This window comes from Drosophila takahashii, chromosome 2R (assembly GCF_030179915.1).
Source record: "Drosophila takahashii strain IR98-3 E-12201 chromosome 2R, DtakHiC1v2, whole genome shotgun sequence".
Classification (NCBI taxonomy): domain Eukaryota; kingdom Metazoa; phylum Arthropoda; class Insecta; order Diptera; family Drosophilidae; genus Drosophila; species Drosophila takahashii.
In genome coordinates, this window is record NC_091679.1 from 24,889,894 (window position 1) to 24,910,394 (window position 20,501).

Below are 20,501 nucleotides of genomic sequence, written 5' to 3' on the forward strand. Positions count from 1 at the left end.
TTTAATTTTCTCAACGAGGGATAATATATATATGTAAATGATTTAAAACGATTAACATAAATTAAAGTGATGTTATCCTGCTTTAAATATTTTTTGAAATATTTATATTTTTCTAAGGAAATTATCGATATAATCGATAATTTCGATTTTGAGTTAAATGTTTTTTTTTGTCTTGAAAACTACTCAAAAATTTTAGGTTTTTAGAATCTGAATTGTTTTACCCCACTACAGCTAGTCTAGCTGAGCTAGAGGCTTAAATTTATCAAAATGGGAAAGCCATTTTAAAAATTATTCTCACATTAGTGGGATTAGGGTATTCCTTGAATTATGAAAGTAAGGTTATAGTTCTAAAATTTAACAAAAAAACACAAGAAGGTTATTTACCTTACCGATAACATTTGTACAATACGTTTGCCACTCTCCTACAAAATCGAACCCTTGAACACAAATTGAGTATTACTTAAACTCATAAATTGCTGGATCTTTTAAGATTCAAAGAACATTTCAGCCATATAAAAATTATCCTTTTTTATTTGAATTTAATGTAAATAATCCGTACTGAGATACTAGAATGTTACAGATTTGGAATGTAATTTTAATAAAATAAGGTGACAACTCTGGTTTCAACGCTTCAATAGCCCCTAGGTTGATGAGAAAATATATTTAGAATTTTAAATAATGTTTTTCGATGAAGACATCATAAATACAAAAATATCGATAACAAAAACCAGAATCGATGTTTCCAGATAAACGATTGTATCATCGGATTCGTTGCAGCTCTAAGAACTGTTCCCACCTCTGGTCAAAGATAAGTCGACATTAAAACTTGCAAAACATTGCATTTTGAGTACCAAGAACACTCGAGGACAGCTAAGGAACTTTCACGGAATCCGCAGTTTTAGCGGTAACACAAACAAGCCAAACTATTCTCGGTGTTTCTTTAGGTTATTACATTTTACAATGAAAAGGTTTGCCCTTTGTCTTTCTAAACTTTCCTATTTCTAAAATCATTTTTATACCCCTGCAGGGTTATTATAAATTCAGTCAGATGTTTGCAACGCCGTGAAGGAGACGTTTCCGACCACATAAAGTATATAGATGTATTCTTGATCAGCACCATTAGCCGAGTCCGTCTAGCCATGTCCGTCTGTCCGTTTTTATGCGAACTAGTCTCTCAGATTTAAACTTTCCCAAAAGTCTTCTTTAGTACACAAGTCGGATCACACCACTATATCTTATGGCTCTAATAGGAATAATCCAAAATATAATAAAAAAAACATTGTAATTTTGTAGGAAGTAGTCGTTATTTTAACTGCCAGGGTATGTAAACTTCGGCTTGCCGAAGCTAACTTGCTTTCTTGTTTACAATTAATTTAATTTTAATCTAATTTTCTTAATTTTCTGTTGAAAACAGCATTTTCCAGAAATCGAAATCACTGACAACTGAAGGACTGTAGAAGGTGACATCCAAACGAACGAACTAGAAAATGTAAGCACATTTATTTCCACCTAAGCATAAACTAGAACGTTTCGTTCGTTCTGCTTAATCTTGTCCAGAAATTGCCGCCATGGAGAGTGCACCGGCTGCAAAGACAGGCGACTTCTTCTACGGCTGGGATCTGCTCTACAAGACCATCCAGAAGGAGGTGGCCAAGAAGTCGGACCTGCTAATCGCCCTGGTCCACTTTCTGCTGACCAAGCACTACAACTTTCGCTGCGTTGGCATCGGCGACGATGTGAGATTCTTGCGAAATTTATATTTATATCGGTCTCCGGAATCATCCAGACTTTTTCCAGAAAACCTTGCCAGAGGAGGAGGGCAGTGAACTGCTGCCGGACAGCTGGAACGATGACGATACCAAGTTCTCGCTGCGCTATGTGCATGACAAGACGCTCTACCTTCTGCTGGGCCACATCACCGAGGACGCCCTGCTGATCAACCTGATGGACATCAACAGCAAGAAGGTGTCCAACATCTGCGTGGAGCCCGAGACCCTGGTGGCCGCCGTCAAGGGAGGCATTACCACGTTGATGCCGAGCGCCTCGGAGATTGTCGAACGCTATCGCAGGGAGCTCCTGGACCCGGTCTTTACTGGCAATTCGCGCGAGGTCACCACCCAGACGACCACCTCGCCACGTCCTAGCTCATCGGATCCGGATCCCTTGCGCATCGGCGAACCCAGACGTGGCGGGTAAGGCACTAGCACCATGGTGTTTGTGAAACCAGCTCTCTAACTATCTCTCTTTAACTTGTTCTGTTGCTCAGATGTGTTTGCATTTAAATTAATGAGATCATAGATTGATCCAGGGACCGTAAATAACCATTATTTGAGATTTTTATTTTAAAAGGCCTACTGAGATTTATACAAGTTTTAGTCAACAATTTAACTGGTTTTTATGCACTTTATAGACATGAACAAATAACAGTTAACTTGCTTTCCAGATTTGTTGACATGCATATACTTTGTGGACAATAGTAAAAATAATAGTTATAGTTATTTATTGACGTTTAAAACAAAAAATCACAGTAGTCTTTTTAAAATAAAAATCTCAAATAATGATTATTTACGGTCCCTGGATTTATCTCTGGAACAGGCTAGAATGATTTAGTAAAATCTTTCAAGCTTGTTACACGAACTGAGTAAATAGAACAGGTTAAAGAGGATGATCCCTCCTTGGAGCATTTCATAACTAATGGCCGCTTGCTTTGCACCCAATAATCCACTGCCGTCGTTTAGATCCTTCATTCCGGGTGGTTTCGAGCCGCGCCCCTTCGGTTTTCCGGACATCGGACGCGGAGATCTGGATCCACTGGGTCGCGGTGGCTCTGGCAACCTCTTTGCCTTTCCATCGCGCCCAAATATGGGGCCGGGACCTTTGCCCCGCTTCGATCCGTTCAGTCCCCTCAACCCGAATGCGCCGGGCCAGGGTGGAATCAATCCGGATCACATGCGGCCACCGAATTGGGGTCCCGATTACTATATGTGATCACCAGGAATGCCAGTAGGACAAGGCAAGTCAAATCTTTAGTTTATAAATAAAATGTCTTCAATTTGAAGACTGAAATTGGATTCTTTTTTTGAAAGATTATTTTATTACTTTTCATACACGATACAGAATATTTCGATATAAAATAAAAAGCAGCAGCCCGTCCGACCATTAAGAAAAAAGCAGGCCTGTTTGAGTTTTCACAGCATTGATTTGTAATCATTGACATAAAAAACACGTAAATACTCAAACAGGCCCACAGAGTCGTTGGCTGCCAAAGAAAAATTTACAATAAACTTAAAACTTAACTGAACTCGTAATGTAATGGCTATTCATTCAATTCGTACATCAGGGTAAACAAAGTGCGTAATCTCAAAACTGCTAGGGGAAAGCGCGAAATATTATTAAATTGGTTTGCGATTGCTCTTGCTTCTCTTCCTTTGTTTTCTTGCTTCGATTGCTTATGCCTAGCCTAATATTATTTTACCATAATATTTTGCTAAATTAATATAATGTAAATAATATTTCAAGCTGTGTGCAGCCGGTTGACTTAAATTAGCTCTGCACGGGCAGCGTTCAAGTGGTGTGTTTTGTGCCTTGGCCGCTCAAAATCCGGCTGGAAACCCGCCCAAGTGCGGTGTATCTCAGCTCAGTCCCATTCCCCGATGAACATGCGTGGTGTGGGCACGTAGCCGCGCGTTGGCAGCGGTAAATGGCGTCCGTAGATGTGATTGTAAGGTGATTCAACAAGCTCCGAATCTACAAGAAGCACAGAGATTGGGGGTTACAAATCGGGTGCAGGTACACTTCTAGGAATTATGTATGAGAATATGTATGTTTTGGTGGGGTTGGTTGATTTTAAGGGTAGATTGAAGCAGTTGGGATAGTCATAACGCGAATTCTTGAGTGTCTTTTTTTTTTAAACTGAATATTTTTTCTTTTCTTATGACTTCCCACTTTGCAGCCTTTAAACTACCTATTAAATCAATCAACCCACTCCCGATTTGTGTATGTACAATTGCGTTTCGTGACTGTCCAGGCTAGAGGAGTCCAAGGTGCTAAGTTAGTAGACATTTCGTACAGTTTAGTTTAGTTCTGTTCACCGGGTATAAAAGGTAACCATTATGCGTTTGTATGTACAGCCACCCATCATCCGACCCAGGGGGTGGGGCAAACCCAAAAACAATAACTAATATCGAATATCGATGTCTGGGCCATATAACCTCGTTTCGATCTAGAGCAACCCCATACGAATTCAGTAGTCGAGTATTTGGATTTTCTTCAGGCTGAGGCTGCGCGGCTTGCGGGGCTTTAGGTAGCCATAAATGGACTCCATGTCGCTGATGTCAAGGCGGCTGGCACTGCGTCCGGTCCTGGTGGCCGTCGGAGGAGGAGGAGCAGACTGTATCCCACTGGCCGATGTGGCATTGTCTGTAGCTGGGGCTCCTCGGGCCTTTCCCCCGGCAACTCCTGTTGCTCCGGCGGCTGCTCCACCTCCAGATGTTGCTGCTGTGCTGGCTGATGTTGCTGTCGCTTTCGCTGCTGCTGCTGCTGCGACTGTTGCTGTTGCTATACTTTTGTTTTTACTATTGAAATAATTTTTGTTTTTCAACATGTCGTCATTGTCTTGCTTGGCGTTCGTTAGCTGTCTTTTGTGTTGGTTGTTGCTGCTGTTGCCGTTGCCAATGGCATTGTCATATCTTTGTCTTTTGTCAGCGTTTTGAGCCTGCTCCTGTCGCTTGCCGCCTCGCCAACTAGGCGGCGGCAGATGGGGCTTCTTATGGCACTGGCCCCTTTTGGGTCCTGCCGCACTGCGTCCTGCCCTCTCCGTGGAGTCCATGGAGCCGCGCACCCGGTCATAGATGTTCACCGCCGACGGCGCCTTCACCGCGATCCGCTTCCTGCCGCCGTACATGTACAGTGAGCCCTCCTCGTTGGGCTGCTCGAAGAAGCTCTCGGTGGACTGGGACTTGGTCCTCAGCACTGCCGGCGTCTGCAGCTGGCGGAGCTGGGCGCGATCCACGTACATGTCCACCGTCTCGGTGCCCTTGCGTCGTCGTATGTTCTCGGTCAGGCCCAGGTCGTCGTCCAGGTCGAAAGCCATGTCGAAGTCGTCGTACTCGTAGCAGTCGTCGTAGCGTTCGTTAGCCGTGGGTTCCAGCTCCAGCACCGAGACATCGCTCTCGCTGCACCACTTGACCACACCCGGCCGGACTTCGGGCTCCACCTGGCTGCCGCTGAGCCGCTGGTGACGCCTCAACTGCTGCTGGCTCAGGCTCCTTTGCGGTCGCGGCGGAGGCACTGCTCCGCAGAGGGGAGCCAGAGCATAGCAGCTAACGCAATTGCAGGCGGAGGAGCTCTCCTCCGGCGCCGAACGGCGGGTGGAGGGACGCCGGGACACTGAGCGAGGAGGAGGAGCCACGGGATTCTCCAGATTGTCGTAGTACGGTTGCTGCTGCTGCAACACATGTTGCTGCTGCAGGTGGGCGTGCCGTTCGCAGTGGTGCCCGTGACCGTGCCGGTGGTGTCTGTGGTGCGGATGTGCGTGCGGATGCAGATGCGGATGTGGCTGGTGGTGGCTACGTGGTTGGTTAGCTGTGCTTTGTGTCTTGGTGGTTGCTGTTGCAGTGGTTGCTGTTAGGTCCGTTGGCAGTGACTGTGGTTGATGTTGTTGATGTTGCAGTTGCTGATGCATTTGCATTTGCAGTGCGTGCGATTTGTGTGGTGGGTGGGCCGCGTTGGGCCCGCCCTGTTTATAAATACCTATGCCGCTCTCATAGCTGCGAGTCTGCCAAATCTGGTGGTGCTGCTGCTGCTCCCGCTGGTGACCCGCATGGTGGTGCTGGGCCGCATGCGCAGCCGCCGCCGCGGCCATCAGCTGCTGCTGCTGCTGCTGGATGTGGTGCGGATGCATGCCGCCCAGGTGGTTGTGGATCATCGAGGTCTTCTTCTGGCTGAGCGTGCTGATGCCGCCGTTGCCGATGTTGTTCGCATTGCCGTCTCGCTGGTCCTTGGCCGCCGAGGAGATCGGCTTGCCGGACTTCACAAAGTTCGGGACTCGGGCCCGCAGGCCGCAGTAGTAGGGATCATCTAAGGAAGACACATTTTGGTTAATAGCAGGGGCTTTAAAAGTAACAATAAATAGTTTAAAAAGGTAACTAAAAGGTAATGTAATCTGAAATATTATTTAATTTTTCTAGTTTCTTGTTTAAATTTTGGTAAAATATACAAATTAAAATTAGTATTTTATTTCATGGTTGATTTTTTATAAATCTTTTTTTACTAAAAGCCCTTATAACTGTAATACTTTTTCCTATAAACTTTAAATTCATTGACACACGAAAATATGCATATCAACCTTTTTGTGACACGGATTTTCATTTCTACCCACTCTCAAAATATCAAAATGTTCTAACAAAAGTCGGAGACTTGAAAGTATTCTATAAAGATAGCGGTGCCCCATAAATTCTGTATTTAGTAAGTATCTAGGTCACAGAGATCTCCGAGACACCGTTGCGTGAATCTGGATCTTACCATATTTTTTGTTATCTTTGCCCTTGTCCGATTTTCCACGCGACAGTTTGATGCGAGTCTCCAAGTCAATGTCATCGTAGTCCGGCTGAAAAGAAATGGAAGATGAGAGGCGAAATTAGAAGGAAAGTGGGGATTTTCGATCATAATTTTCCACTGGCAGTTGGCAGCTCGACAGTTTGTCAGTTTGCCACAACGGTCCCCCAGTTCTCCAAGCCAAGAGGCACTGACTCGGTCGTTGGGCCCAATTGGCAATCGAGCTGCAAAGCAATCCAGCGGCATTCCGCGCATATTAATTACACGCGATTCGTTTGCAGTTATTTGCGGCCAGTCGCTGCTGAAATTCGAATATTATTGAATGCAATGCAACGCCAATTGCTCAGTGAGGCTCAACGGCGAAATCTTCGCAAGCCATGGAGTTTCAAGAGGGAGACCCATTTTTTCCCCTTTATTTTTTGTTTTTTTTTTTAATTTTGCAAGTGGCCGCATTGCGCATGTGACCAAGCATGGGCAGTCCAACTAACTAGCCAACTGGCTTCACGGAGCCCAAAGTAACTCTAGTAACCCAACGACTCGACTCGACAGGTTGCCACACTTCTTCTGCGCCGGCGTGGCTTGTATTACTCGTGTTTTAGCGCTGCCAAATTTGTTCCGACACTTTGCCAGCAAATGAGCTGCACTTGGGCAATCTCCCACACTTGGGTTGCTCCCTAGTGTGCCATTAAAAGCGTATATACTACGTGCTTAAAGATTCAACGGATATGTCGCGGGGTCAACTGGTTATTAAATGGTTAATCATATGATTTATATATTCTAAAGCGAGCTTAAATCGCACATATCTCACTTTGATTTCTTTTTAATTTATCCATATTTTGTTTTGTTTCTGTATGATCTTAGTAGATTTATGATTGATTTCTATATTTTAAAGCAAACTAAAATTACTCATGTTAAACTTTTTTTAGACTTTAATTTATTTTAATTTATCTATATTTTTTTTAGTTTATTTATGATCTCAGTACCTATTTTTTTAAGTGTTCAAGAAGTTCTATTTTTAATACACTTTAAAGTACGCCAATAAAATGAAAAAATGATAACAAATAACTAGTTTTTTATGGTACCTGTTTATTCTTACCTTTGGAATCAGATCGTGCGAATAGATATTATCCCTGGGCGGCAGCTTTGGAGGTTTCTCGCTGCGCTTGTGGGCCAGTTGTTGCGTCTGGAGCAGCAGCTGTTCCCGGGTGGCGGCCACATGTCCTCCTCCGTTGCCGTTGAGGTGCTTGCCCAGCTGCTGCTGCTGCTGTGGATGCAGCTGCGCTTGGTGGCCACTGCCGAAGCCAGAGCTGCCGGAACTGCCTCCACTTCCGTTGCCGGCCACACTGTAGGGATCCTCGTCGGGAATCGGAATACGCGGGCGGTTCTTGATGTCCACAATGGGACGTTGCACTGGGAGTAGAGAAAATAAGATTAATAATTTTATAAAGCATTTAGAAATAAACATGATAGACTAGAAAATACTGTAATTTAATCCGAAATCGGTTAACCACTCACCAGGCGGCAGCTTGCTCTTCAGCATATCCATGGCCACCACATTGACGATGAGCACCCAGATGGGGCACTCCAAGACGTCGTTCTCCGACTTGACAAACGCCACCGAGGAGAGGCACTGCGTCTCCAAGCGGCGGCGATCCGGATAGGCGCGTCGCAATTCGCGATTCACATTCGACTGGAACTTCTTCATGTCGAAGAGCTGAGGAGAACAATGCAACGCTTATTAGCATTTGGAATGGATGTGGGATACTGCCGATCGCGATAAATGGCAGAGCAGCCGTGTAGGTCCCACTCACCTTGACTATTTTTTCGGATTCGAGCGCCTGATTGGGCAGCTTTAAGATCTCGGCACCGATGGAGGTCTCCTCGTTGGGACTGCTGGCGGTGCTCTTCACATAGACATTGCTTTTGGCGTACCGCCGGATGAGTATGTTTCCAGCATCGTCCATTTTGATTTTGACACCCTGTAAACAGGAACATTTATGTAAGTTACTAGAGGAAAAATCGAAACAATATTATAATTATTAATAATTATTTAAGAGTTTTATATCATCTTTTAAATTGTTCAAAATTTTAGAATTATAGATATTGTTAAAGAATAAAAAAACAAAATTAAACAAAAATTCTATTTGAAATATGCTCTGAAAGTCTGGAACCCGCATACCCACAACATAAAATACTTTAATTTATTTTTCGCATTAGAGAAAAGCTTTAAGTAGTCCGTAATCTTCACGCCATCTCCCCCGCTAATGGAGATTTCTCGTCAATTTTTGGGGTTTATTGTCCAAGCTAATTAAACCGTTGTCGCTTTGATTGTGCCATAAATTGGAAACTTACCTGTCCGATGACGCGCTTCATCTCGTCGGTCTTCTGATCCCTCATCGGATTGTCGAAGCCGCACAGGCCGATTCTGCAAAAGAGGGGGTAGGCCAAAATTAGAGTGTCATAATGAGCGTTTTATTAATTGCAAATCAATCAGCTGCCGCATTTAAAATCGATAAGACAGCATGCCCAAAAATGTGGCGAAAATGATTTGCCACTTGGCGCCATTCACTTTTCGGGACTCGAGGTTGCTGCCTCGAGTGACTCACTCACAATTACTAGGTTTCTTGGCCCGTGTGCCGCATTTTGTTACACTAAACGTTTGACAAAACATTTGCCATGGGTCTGGGTTTTTGGCTTGGGCAGCCGATTTTGCGTTTTAAGTTTGGCTCTTTGGCCCAACAGAACTGTTCAATCGACTGCCTCAAATGAGCACTGACAGTGATTTATGCCACATGCGGCAGAGTGCGGCAGCTGCAGCCCAAAATTTATTAAATAAACATGTCATATTTCGGCGCCAAGGCCTTAAGATTTCGCCCAGTTGCTTAGAACCGAGAGCTGAGTCATTACCGGGGCTATAATTTGGGTAAATTAAATATTAATACTAAGCTGGCTCCTAAATGTTAAGAATATAATTTAATTTTTTAATTAATAAAGAATATATACCATAAAATGTAATAAATTTAAATTAATTTTAACATTTCAACCAAAAAGCACCCCTGGATTACATCGACATGCGCCTGGTAAATTTCTGGTATTTATGCGCTATACCATACCATACCACATAATATCAAATTGATCATCGTTTCATATAAAGTTTTTTGGGGATAAAAGTCCACGAGCTGATTCAATAATATTGTATTCTATTTAATTAAATAGAAGTAATAAATCTCGCTCAATGTAATATATTGACTTTATCACTATATTTTATTATTAGCCCCAACTTAATTAATTCTGCGAAATCAAAGTGAATGGTGATTAGGATAGTTCCGTAAAATTTGTATTTACCAAAATAGGGTTTATTTTGTAAGCTTATAATAAATCTGGCTATCCATACTTGGGCTCGAACAATCCACCGAAACTGCAGCTCAGCCTTAACTGAATGATGAATGTTCGTTTTTTCTGGTTTTTGATTTTTTGGTTTTTCCTTCGCCGCTAAGGTCGCCGAAAATGTCGGCAGAAATGCTAACAAGAAGCGGCAAGAGGAAGCCGCAGAGCCAAGACAATGAAGCCAAGCTAATTGTAATTGTCGTTTGCATAAAAGGCCACGGCAAGAGGCTGAATCTCTAGCTGAATCTGAAGCTGAAGATGATGATGATGCTGCTGGGTTGCCATAGGAAGTGGCCGAAGTTGTAGGAGTAGTAGTACTGCTCCTGCCACCGAAGATTCTTCACCTGACGCCGCCGTGTCACTATTATGTTTTATGTTAATTTGTATAATGAAGCTCTGCCAGTGCAGCAAAGCGCAACAGCAGCTAGAACAAGAACAACAGCAGCTAGTAGCAACTTGCAACTAGCAACCAGCAACAATCGCCGTTAGCATCGCTTTGGCATTTGGCCATGTGCTTCAGTTCTTCGCGTAACGTCTGCCGCTCGGCGCTGATTTATTGGCTAAACGCTTGTAAAAACCGTTGAAATGTGTGTCAAAGTTTTCCATGAAATGAAATCGACATGGACGGGCTGTGGTGCCCGAGCACCATGTTCCAAAGTGCCGATGCGATGTGTGCCCCCCAAGGTTGAACGCTGGCTGCCGAAAGCGGATTTGCAGTTCTTTGTTCGGTAAATGCTTCGTTAAATTCGAGCCATCAAAAGCGAAATGTTATTAAACCTGAATGCCAACAGCTGAGAGCAGATGGGTGTAAGAAGTACAGGTTGACTTGGATAAATGTTCTTTATATGCGCCAGAGCAACTAAATATTTTCTAAGACTTTAGTACTGAAGTGTTCAAATCGTACACAAATTGATATGGGCATGGTAAATTTATGGTATTTATACGCATATCAAGTCAGAATTGACACATAATATCAAATTGATCATCGTTTCATATGAAGATTTTTTGGGTGCAATAATATTTTAATAATTTTTAATAATGTAACAATGCAATAGGGCAAATTCAAGTATTTTTTAAAGTTTAAAAATCAAACAATTAATTAATTAAGAATTATTTTTTATTAAAACATTAAATGTGTATTATGGTTTTTGAATAAGTTTCTGGATATCAAACTGTGGTGTTCTATGGTGTTGCGCTATTAAGCTTAAATCAAGAACCAGCAACCCAACCCACTGACAGTTTAATATATACTTATTCGGAGCATGTCTTGTGGACATTCACTTCTCTGTGGCCCAGGCATTATCGCACTTATGTATGATATCTATATAGTGAATTCGTACATTGGTTGCAAGGTCGTCTGGTCTCAGGACTGGACTCGACTTGACACGCCTAAATGAGCTGGAAATACGAAAGGCCCAGCTGAAAGCGAGAGTCGATCCATCGACCGGACCAACTCGCTCTGCAAAACTGGAAACGGCTGCGATTTTGGAGTTCAAGTTAAACGTGTGCAGTGGGTCAGGCTGCACTTGCGAGGACGAACCGGGCATGGGGCTTCTTCGAGGAAGCCACCACCACTCCAGCAGACCAGACCAGACCATCAGCAGCACCATCATCAGCGTTGCAACCGTAAAAAAGTTGCAGTTAACGGCAACTGGTTTCGAACGGTGGTTGGGAGCAACTTTTGACCTGCGGCCAGTGGGCAAAAACAATGTCCAACCGGTTCAGTTAAAAATACCATAGCAGAGACAACGTTATACTATACTACATATATATATTTTATATGTTATATGTAGGTATGGTAACTGGCCATGTATGTATTCGGTTTATGTGCTTTAGTAAAAGTCGCCAAACGAAAGACTTAGGAAACGAACCCTGATCGGCGAACTAGTTTGGCTTGATTTGCCTTTAATTAGATTATGGCTAATTATAGGCAGCATTTGTTCGGCCAAAGCATTTCCCGCTCCAGTTTTAGGGTCGCACCTTAAATTGCGGCCCGAAGGCCGTCGCAACTATTGTTCTTGCCCTGACAAATGTGGCACGTGTGCTGCAGTGGCAGCAACAATGACAGTGTTGCTTTTGCAACTACTGCGGTTACTCAGCAATAGCTGAAAAACAAAAAAAGTACGGCTGAATATGTCTTTTGTCTGGCCAACTCTCGCAAATCTCAACCTTGGCGCGCCCCTTGCCTTAGTTTTTTCCGCACGAAACATGCTAAAAACACACCGTCCATACCCATATACCCATACTGTGTGTTGCAATCGGAGCACAGCTTGATATTATGATTTGATTTCCATTTCATTTGTTCCCAGCCACATGCAAATTCGATTGGCAACGCCCACGCAACGAATTGTTTCGCAAAAAAGCTCGCCAGAAACTGTCATAAACAGCGAAATTTATATTGGCGCCATTTTAATTGAGTTTTGAAAGTAGAAGGGGGGTTATTGTAATTGCCGGACCACAATAAGTGCTTAAGGATTGGCCATTAATTAAACGCGCTTGTTGAAACCCAGATCATTGATCGCACTTGGGTGTGCGTGTGGTCCTGCTTTTGAGTGTTGCGCCCACACCAGCAACTAGCAACCAGCAACTAGCAACATTCACGCCAGCAACATCAGCGTCAGTCTAATTAATTAATTTACATGCACACCCAGAAAAAAAAGACCGAAAAAATCTAAGACCGAATTTCTTACATTACTACCGTTTTGTTCTTTTATTTTTTTAAGACCATATTCTTATATTGATACCAAAGGGTATTGATTTAAGACCAGTAAATTTAGATTTAAGTTGAACTTATGCACGCGCGCGAAACACGGTGCGATGGCCCAGTTGGTAAGGCGTCTGCCTTTGATGCGAGAGGACCCCGGTTCAAAAACCGAATAAGTCAAAGTAAGTAAAAAGTTTTTCAAATGTATTTCAATTAACATTTCCTTTATAACTTTAAGAACAAAAATGTATTAAAAAAGTTAAATTGTTAATTTACTAATTACAAAACAAAAAAAAATAAGTTGTGTTGTGAGCGGGAATTGAACCTCGTACCCCCAAGCACAAAATAATACCAGAATCCAGCACCTTGGCCCCTGGGCCATGGCCTTATTATTTCCTTCCATGGCAGAATGCTTACAGGAGCATTCAAAGAAATATATTTTTTTTACTAAAAATAAATATAAATTTAAGTACGTTTCGTTCTTAAAGTAAGAACAGCGGTCTTAAAAATCCGTTCTTAAAATAATACCATATTTTCTTATAATGATACCAAACGGTATAAAGCTATTTTTGAGACTCAAACAGACACGTTTTCAGACACAATCAGAACAATTTTTTCCCTGAGTGCAGCAGCAGCTGGCGGGAGACTCCACAAATGGAAATTTGTCTATGCATGGAGCGCACAAAAATGGTAGTTAGCACACTCATTTAAACCGATGCTTAAATGCTCTGACTGGGAATAGATTTAGGTTATAAAAATAGAAGATCATTCATGCAAATAGACTCGTTAAGTTTTCCCTGATTTTTATGCGTTGGTAATGAATTTGCATGAATGGATAAGCATAAACAATAAAAGGTTAATAATAAAAATACAAAAAGTTCAATTTAGAGTGATTAATAATTACACAGAAAATCATAAAATATAATTGAATGTATGCTCAAGAATTAAATGTGATCAACAAACTTTTATGGCAATGTGCAGGGGTTCCACCAAATTGATAGTTATTGCTACAGCCGCACATACTTTATGCACATAACACCTATCATAGTTCACATCGCTGCTGTGGCTCCATATATTTGCATACTGGCCAGATTTCCAATGAAAAGCGTTGCGTGTGAAATGGCATTCAGTATGCACGTATGCGCTGATGTCTCTGGGCTGGCACATTCAAATGCAATTCGGTTAACCCGAAAGATAGCAGCGGCTAACAAGCGCTGACAGCGGCTAATTAAACAAACAAGCTGCTGGCCCTAGACGGCGATGAAACAAAAACAAAAGTCCAAAAAAAGACAGGCAGCAGAGAGACAAAAAGACAATGGCAGTGACAAGTACAAGGGTCTTTGGACCACACTCAGACTCATAAACAAGGGCCAACATGGACATAAATTATCTTTTCCGTGGTGTGCATGTTTGAAGTCGGCGGCAATTGGCAATTGATTAACTTGACACTCTCGGCATGCAAAGTTAGTTTTCAGTTTTTCAGCTTTTCCCTCTTCCCGATGCTGTATTTAACCCCCAGTTGACATAAACAAGTAGTCGAAAAAACCAGCAATCTTCGGGGAAACGGGGAAAAAGAGGGTTAAATTGCAGTGAAAGACTTGCCATGACAAGAGCAATTTGCATGGCCAATCTGTGATGACCTCGTCACGAATGAAAACGAATTGAATGAATGACTTTCGTTATTATTTTCAATTTCATTTGTTTTCCTCTCGATCTTCATTGTCTTCGGCCCGCTGGCAATTTATTTGTATTTTCGCTGTTGACATTTGGCCGGCTGGCTGGCAGCACCTTTATTTGTGGCCACTTACAAAGGATGCCGCCGATGCCGCCTCAGCCACACGATCTCCTGCACTTGATGCCCTTTTTTGGCCATCTCCTGGCGGCCGAAGATTTCAATATTTGAACTGAATAATCGGCACATCCATGCCCATGTACTTATGCACTAATGCATTATGCATAGATCCATTGAATTCGCTTTTTATGCTCGGCCTGAAAACTTCTTGACATTTCGGCTCCAGCAAATTGCCACAGCAATTGAGCGTAAGGCACTTGGCATTTGGCAATTTCTGGCACGCAACAGCAATATTTTTGAGGCGGAATATGTTAATTAGGGCCTCGCTGCAATTGCAGCCACCCAAAAAATTCCAAGAACCACTTGAGAGACCTCCAAAAAAAAATAAGAGAATGAAATAAGACAAGCCGAATTCTTGACTCAAATTGCTTTGGCAAAACGGAAATCGCTCATTTCATAGAAATAAGCGCAATTATTAAAGCATTTTCACTCGCTTTTCGGTTCTTTTTTTTCTGTTTTGGTTCAGCCCGCAGCTTTTCACATGCTACAAATTGTTTCCACTAAGGTCAGCATTTTGCAATGCCCCTGCTCGAAGGTTCTCCTCCACTTACAACTCTTGCGTAGTGAAGTTCATCGGGGGAATTAAATTTTAATGGCATGCCCATCAATTTGATGGGCGTTTCATTCATTGCCCATTCGAGAGCACATCAGCAGCCATTTATTATTACAGCAAAAAACCAAGACGGCCAGATGAAGGTTACAGCCATTCGCATCGAAGTTGGCGATACACTTGTCATGGGAATTACGGACACGTTTTGAAAAAATTGGAGAGTTGGAAATCTATTGAAAGATCAACTTGGAATTGAATGATTATAATATAATAAATATGTTTTACTTCTTATGATTTCGCTATCTCTTAGCAATATTTATGAAAGTTCAATATAAATTTTTATTGCGTTTTTTGTCTGTAAAGACACAATACGTGGCCAAAAAAATACTACAAAATGTAAATTTGCAAATTAAAAAAAATATTGAAGTGTTTTGTGAAAGTTACACTTTATAGGTACCTGCTGTGTTGGTAAACCGAATATTATTTACCATTTGTAAAATATTTATAACCACTTGAATCTAAATTTGCACATCATATCGACTAAAGGAGAATAAAATTTTAAATTGGAAAATAAAAGTCCATATTTAGTAAAGCTTAATATAAACTTTTCCTGCTGGTATTGTCTTTAAAGACGCAACATGTGGTCAAAACAGAAAATAAATAATTTAAAATTGGAAAATTTAAAAATATTTAAAAAGTTGTGGTAATTAAAAAGCAGAATTTTTTATTACTTAGCCATATTAAGAAAAGTTTATTGTAATATTACAATACATTTCTTGTCTTTAAAAACACAACATGTGGTCGAAACCAAGATACAAAATTTTAAATCGGAAAATAAAAAAAAAATTTTTGTGGTAGTTAAAACTAATAGGTACCTGCTGTGTTGTTAAACAAAATATTATTTACTATTTGTAAAATATTTATGACCACTTACATCTCAAATAGCACCACATATCGACTAAAACACATGATTATTTTGACCATGTTTGCGGCAAACTGTCCATCAAAATGATGTTACCCCTTTGAGTTTTCAATTCGCAAGAAAGAAAGACAACGAAGAGCAGCTCCTGCTGGGTATTTTCTTTGCCAGTGGGTCAAGGGCATTTTATTTTGCTAGTGCTCGAGCCCCAACTGACATTAATATTTATGTTTTTTGTGTCTCATTTTGTTTTGTTTTAGCAAAGTTCAAAGGCATTGTTTGCCCATGTTTAATGTGTTTTGCTGGGCTTTTTGCCTCGGTCCCTCTGTTTGCTTACTCGCCTTCGCTTTGCAATGACCGATAATTATGGAGGGTGAAGGAATGATGGAGGACTGTGCAAACTGCTACTTACCGCATGCCGTCGAAGCCATCGTCGGATCCATTAATGGTCAGCACCGGAGCGCGTGCGTACGCCTTGGCCACGCGACGATTCCGCTCGAAGACGATCACTTTGGCCCAGATCTCGTCGTCGATTTGGGTCCATTTGTCCAGCACTTCCTGAATGTGTTCCTGAAGGGTAATAAAAGGGATTATGTTATTATTAGAGAAAGATAATTTTTCTGAACAACTATGTTAAATATATTATAAGGTATGTTATTACATTATTTTTGCAACTTTGATTTAATTATTTTAATGTACCCAAACCTACTTTACTTAAACTTAGTTTAACTTAAATATTTTTAAAATTGTTGTAGTTGTAGTTATACATTTCGTCACTTCTAAAGTTTTTTTGAAGATTAAGTTTGTAAGATTAATTAGATATTTACACATAAAATAATTGAACAATAGTTGCCAATCGAAAATACAAGTTTTTATAACTGTTTCGAACTATGAAAAAAGTTGTATTGGTAGCCTACTAAGCCCAAACAAAAACCAAAAGGTTGCAAAAAGTCTTAAAATTGTCAAATAATACTACATTTTAATAGCCGTACGAAATTACAGCACTTATTCATTGGGTATAGTTTTAATTGGAGTTATAAGGAACCCTGATCATATCATTTCAGTTGGCCAACAAATTTAACGATCCTTTCAAAACCCATTAAATTGCAAGCCGAAACAAAAAATTAAAAATTCCCGAAAATCAATCGATTTGATCCTAAAAGATTCGGAACTTGTTTCGGGGCATCTGAAAAAAAACGAAAGAAAAACATAGTGACTGCAGCTAATGCTAGCAATTTTCACTTTCCATCGCGTTTGAGTGTTTGTGCCAAAGTGAACGGCCTTGTTGGGCGCTTGCGTTTTAAGTTTTTTTTCACTCATTTTACTTTTACTTATTTGTGTTGCCTTTTTGTTGCCTGGCTGCCATTACAAGCGTCAGTCTGTGTTTGCGTTTGTGTTGTTTTGCAGTTTGTTAAATAAAAGTTAAAATCAAATCGGAGCAAATGCTGACACGAACACAGCCAGACGAGAAAAGACCAGGCCCGTGTTTTCAGGGGGGTTTGTAGGGGGTTCGAAAGGGGTTTTCAGGGGTTTTCGGCTCGGTTCGTGGTGCAGTGAGACATATAAAATTATAGACAACGATATCGTTGCCTTTGCTGTTGCCGTTGCTGCTGCAGCCTGAGCATTTGTGTTGCTCTGCTTGAAGTCTTTTTTATATCTAACAATATACTTATATGCATAGATATTTGAAGTGCTGCAAGGCTTTTGATTGCAGCTTTGTCTGCGAGGTTTGCACTGCTCTGCTCTCGGCTTGCGTCATGCCTAAGTGCACTCTGAAAATATTTTACATTTCTGCCTTATATAAACCGGCTTGCACATAGAGTGGACTAGTATAAAGCATATACGATGTCTGTAGCTGAATTCCAGGGCTATTAATCGATTACTGGATCAGCGTTTCAATAAAAAGTTGTATGCAGGCAGCTTTGAATGCAGAAAATGTAGATCACATCATATAGCGCTTTAATTACATAAAATGTAATTGTATTTTCCAAGAAAACATTATAAAATAGTATACACAAAAAAAATGTATCAATTATAACTTGATATCCTGGCACCGCAATTCGAATATGTCTTTCTTCCTCCACTAATGTAATTTACGTCACCACATTGTTTCACCCTCTCTTTATTGAAGTCAGAGAGTCTCCGAGAGAGAGATTTCGGTAAAAATTATATTCGATATACCAGAAATTCACTATGCGCATATCGATTTGACCGCGGCCTTTTTTTTTTGCCTTAAACAATCAACGAGCTATGAAACTCTAGATGTGGTCTTTTTGTCATGGTTTCTATTTATTACTTTAACCCATTTAATTTTCATATGTATGCACCATCAGAGAAAACCCAAAAAATCAACAGCTGGTCGTTTTTCCTCCGTACCTGGCTTACTCAATTAACCCGAACAAAGAACGTCATAAACAAAGCCATTAGCCCAGTAACCAACATGCCCACAATTCGAGCCACTTTTTTGGGCTCTAATAAAAAAAGTAAAATATGAAAAATATGAGCAGCCAGCAAACATCAAATGTTGGCTTGGCTTTCAACCACAATTCTACGGACGGGCGGACGGAAGAGCATTTTGGCCAAAACTCGTCTAGGCAAGCTTACTCGGCTCATTCAGCGGGCACACACATTAAAAATGCAAATAAATCATGTAGTAAAACTTGTTAACCTTTTCAGATGCCTTGCGTTTGCGCACTCGGCCTGTGAGATCGAGAGTCTGGGAGTTGGAAGCACTTTTGATTTCATTCCGTTGGATTCTTTGGGCAGATTCACTTCAGGTTTCGAGCAAAAGCAGAAGAATCTTGTAGGCTCAAGATGCTCGGGTGTCGACAAACTGGTTACTGGCTAGTGGTTACAACCTGTAGTTGTTTCTCATATTTCTAGGCCGTGCAGAGCAGCAACGACCTCAAAATGCCGAAGTTCACCGAGTGCTTTTTGGTGGCTGACTTTTAATTAGTCCCCCAGTTGCAACTTGCCGCAGAGGAGCCGCTGCAGCAGAAGTGCCACACCACAAGCGCGTGTTCTCCCCGGCGTATACGTAATCTGATTTGTGCATGAAATTAATTCGAACGAGTTTCCGAACGGAACAAGTTTCGATTAGCATACGAACAACATTAAATCAGAAAGATGAAATATACGAATTTTTTCGGCCAGACTCCGGGAGTGACGTCAGGCGACAGAAAACCGCATTTTTGTGGGCGCAATTAAAGTCCATTATTCTGTTGCAAGATCCGTAATGGAGCCGCAATGGTTTAGACTAAGCTAAGCTTGCAACACGTGCACCACTGAAGATGAGACGTCGGAGAATCTCTGGTGCCTGTGCCTGTGCCTGGCTGCACTTTTTCGTGTAAAATGCTGTTGAACTTTTGCAGTCACGACTTTCAAAGAAAACCGAGCAACAGATGCTCGCAACGCTCAGAGTTGACATTTAATAAAATGATTTTTATTTGGGATCCGGCGGCGGCGTCGGCGAATCTCTTTGTGTCTGCCAGGTCAATAGATACAATCGCCGCAAATTATTACGGTCTTGATAAATTCATTTTGTGACAGGTTGCAGCAGCTCGGGTGCCCAAAGTTCATTGATATGTTCATTTTCAATTTGTTATTCTAATGTCAAGTGGGCTTAGCTTAAAAATCAGACTGTATAGATACACCCAAAAAATCTTGATATGAAACGATGTTTCTTTTGATATTATGTATGTGGTATCACTTTTGACTAGAATAGGGGCATCTCTATTTGATATGCTCGAAATCTTTTAACTTTAAGCGATATCACGCTATATTTCCAATTGAGAGAGTCTTCATATTGCTTCTTACTCTCTTTTTCCAAGTCAAAGAATCTCTGAGAGAGAGAACTAGGCAAAATAATATTAATTAATAAGAAATTTACCATGCGCATATCGATTTGATCCGGGCGTATTTTTTTGTGTGTAGATAAGTATGCAGCTCTTCCGCCATCAGGTAAATCAATCAAGCAACGAGCAGGAAACTCAATTGATCCTGGGACGTTGATGAAGTGGCAGCCACAAAAGTTTCCACTGAATTTGTCGTATAATTTTTGGGCTTAAAAGCCAGCCCACATGATGTGTGTGTTTGTGTCTGTCTCGTTTTAGTGGTTTTTCCTGCTTATTTAGCTTATTTTGGTTATTTTGCGCCAACGCCAAATCCTGTTGCTCGGGCCAGGCCAAAAGCGAGACCGAAACCAGGTGAACGGGTGCCAAAACAGCCGCCGCAAGACAACAAATCCCAAGGAAAAGGAAAACAAAGGAAAATGCTAGAGAAAAAGAAAAAAAATCCATTGAAAAGCCTGCGCATGGAAGTGGAAAAAAGCGAAAACTTTTGCAGAGCAACGAGAAAAACTTTCATTTTCACGAAAAACGACTGCGAAAAGTCGTTGTCGTTGTCGTTTATGTCTGTGTCAGTGTGGGTTTTTCTATTTCTTTGTTGTTTTCTTTTTCTTACGCTAGAATTCTGGTTCGATGCATGCAAGTTCGTTGCCTAAGTCTTTTGTTTTCAAGTCAATTTCTGCTGCTCC

At 41.4% G+C, this 20,501-nt stretch overlaps 2 protein-coding genes across 4 annotated transcripts in view; one reads left to right on the forward strand and one right to left on the reverse strand.

Annotated features, from left to right (window-relative positions):
- The first annotated feature begins 811 nt into the window (after positions 1–811).
- PI31 (Proteasome inhibitor 31 kDa) lies at positions 812–3,071 on the forward strand. Of its 2 annotated transcripts, XM_070212517.1 has the most exons (6): positions 822–968; positions 1,028–1,090; positions 1,415–1,489; positions 1,558–1,736; positions 1,798–2,192; positions 2,739–3,071. In XM_070212517.1, exons 4-6 carry the CDS (start codon positions 1,569–1,571, stop codon positions 2,986–2,988), a joined length of 813 nt encoding a protein of 270 aa, XP_070068618.1. In that variant the 5' UTR covers positions 822–968; positions 1,028–1,090; positions 1,415–1,489; positions 1,558–1,568; the 3' UTR covers positions 2,989–3,071. The 2 variants fall into 2 exon arrangements, with proteins under 2 accessions (XP_017010999.2, XP_070068618.1); XM_017155510.3 differs by lacking the exon at positions 1,028–1,090 and having other exon boundaries at positions 812–968.
- The window catches only part of exp (expansion), a 30,010-nt gene continuing 12,580 nt past the window's right edge, over positions 3,072–20,501 (reverse strand). Inside the window, exons 3-10 of one of the 2 annotated variants that reach the window (XM_070212516.1) lie at positions 16,380–16,537; positions 8,908–8,980; positions 8,367–8,534; positions 8,071–8,269; positions 7,652–7,965; positions 6,523–6,607; positions 5,752–6,078; positions 3,072–3,747 (exon numbers count right to left, since the gene is read on the reverse strand). In XM_070212516.1, the coding sequence (XP_070068617.1) occupies positions 3,638–3,747; positions 5,752–6,078; positions 6,523–6,607; positions 7,652–7,965; positions 8,071–8,269; positions 8,367–8,534; positions 8,908–8,980; positions 16,380–16,537 (1,434 nt within the window). In that variant the 3' untranslated portion in view covers positions 3,072–3,637. Of the gene's footprint in view, positions 3,748–4,228; positions 6,079–6,522; positions 6,608–7,651; positions 7,966–8,070; positions 8,270–8,366; positions 8,535–8,907; positions 8,981–16,379; positions 16,538–20,501 lie in introns of those variants that run through there. The other variant, XM_017155507.3, reaches the window with a different exon arrangement.

Coding starts and splice junctions, on each gene's coding strand:
- PI31 (XM_017155510.3), top strand. CDS start 1,569: ATGGAGAGTGCACCGGCTGCAAAGACAGGCGACTTCTTCTACGGCTGG. Junction 1,737..1,797: donor GCGTTGGCATCGGCGACGAT/GTGAGATTCTTG, acceptor GACTTTTTCCAG/AAAACCTTGCCAGAGGAGGA. Junction 2,193..2,738: donor GGCGAACCCAGACGTGGCGG/GTAAGGCACTAG, acceptor GCCGTCGTTTAG/ATCCTTCATTCCGGGTGGTT.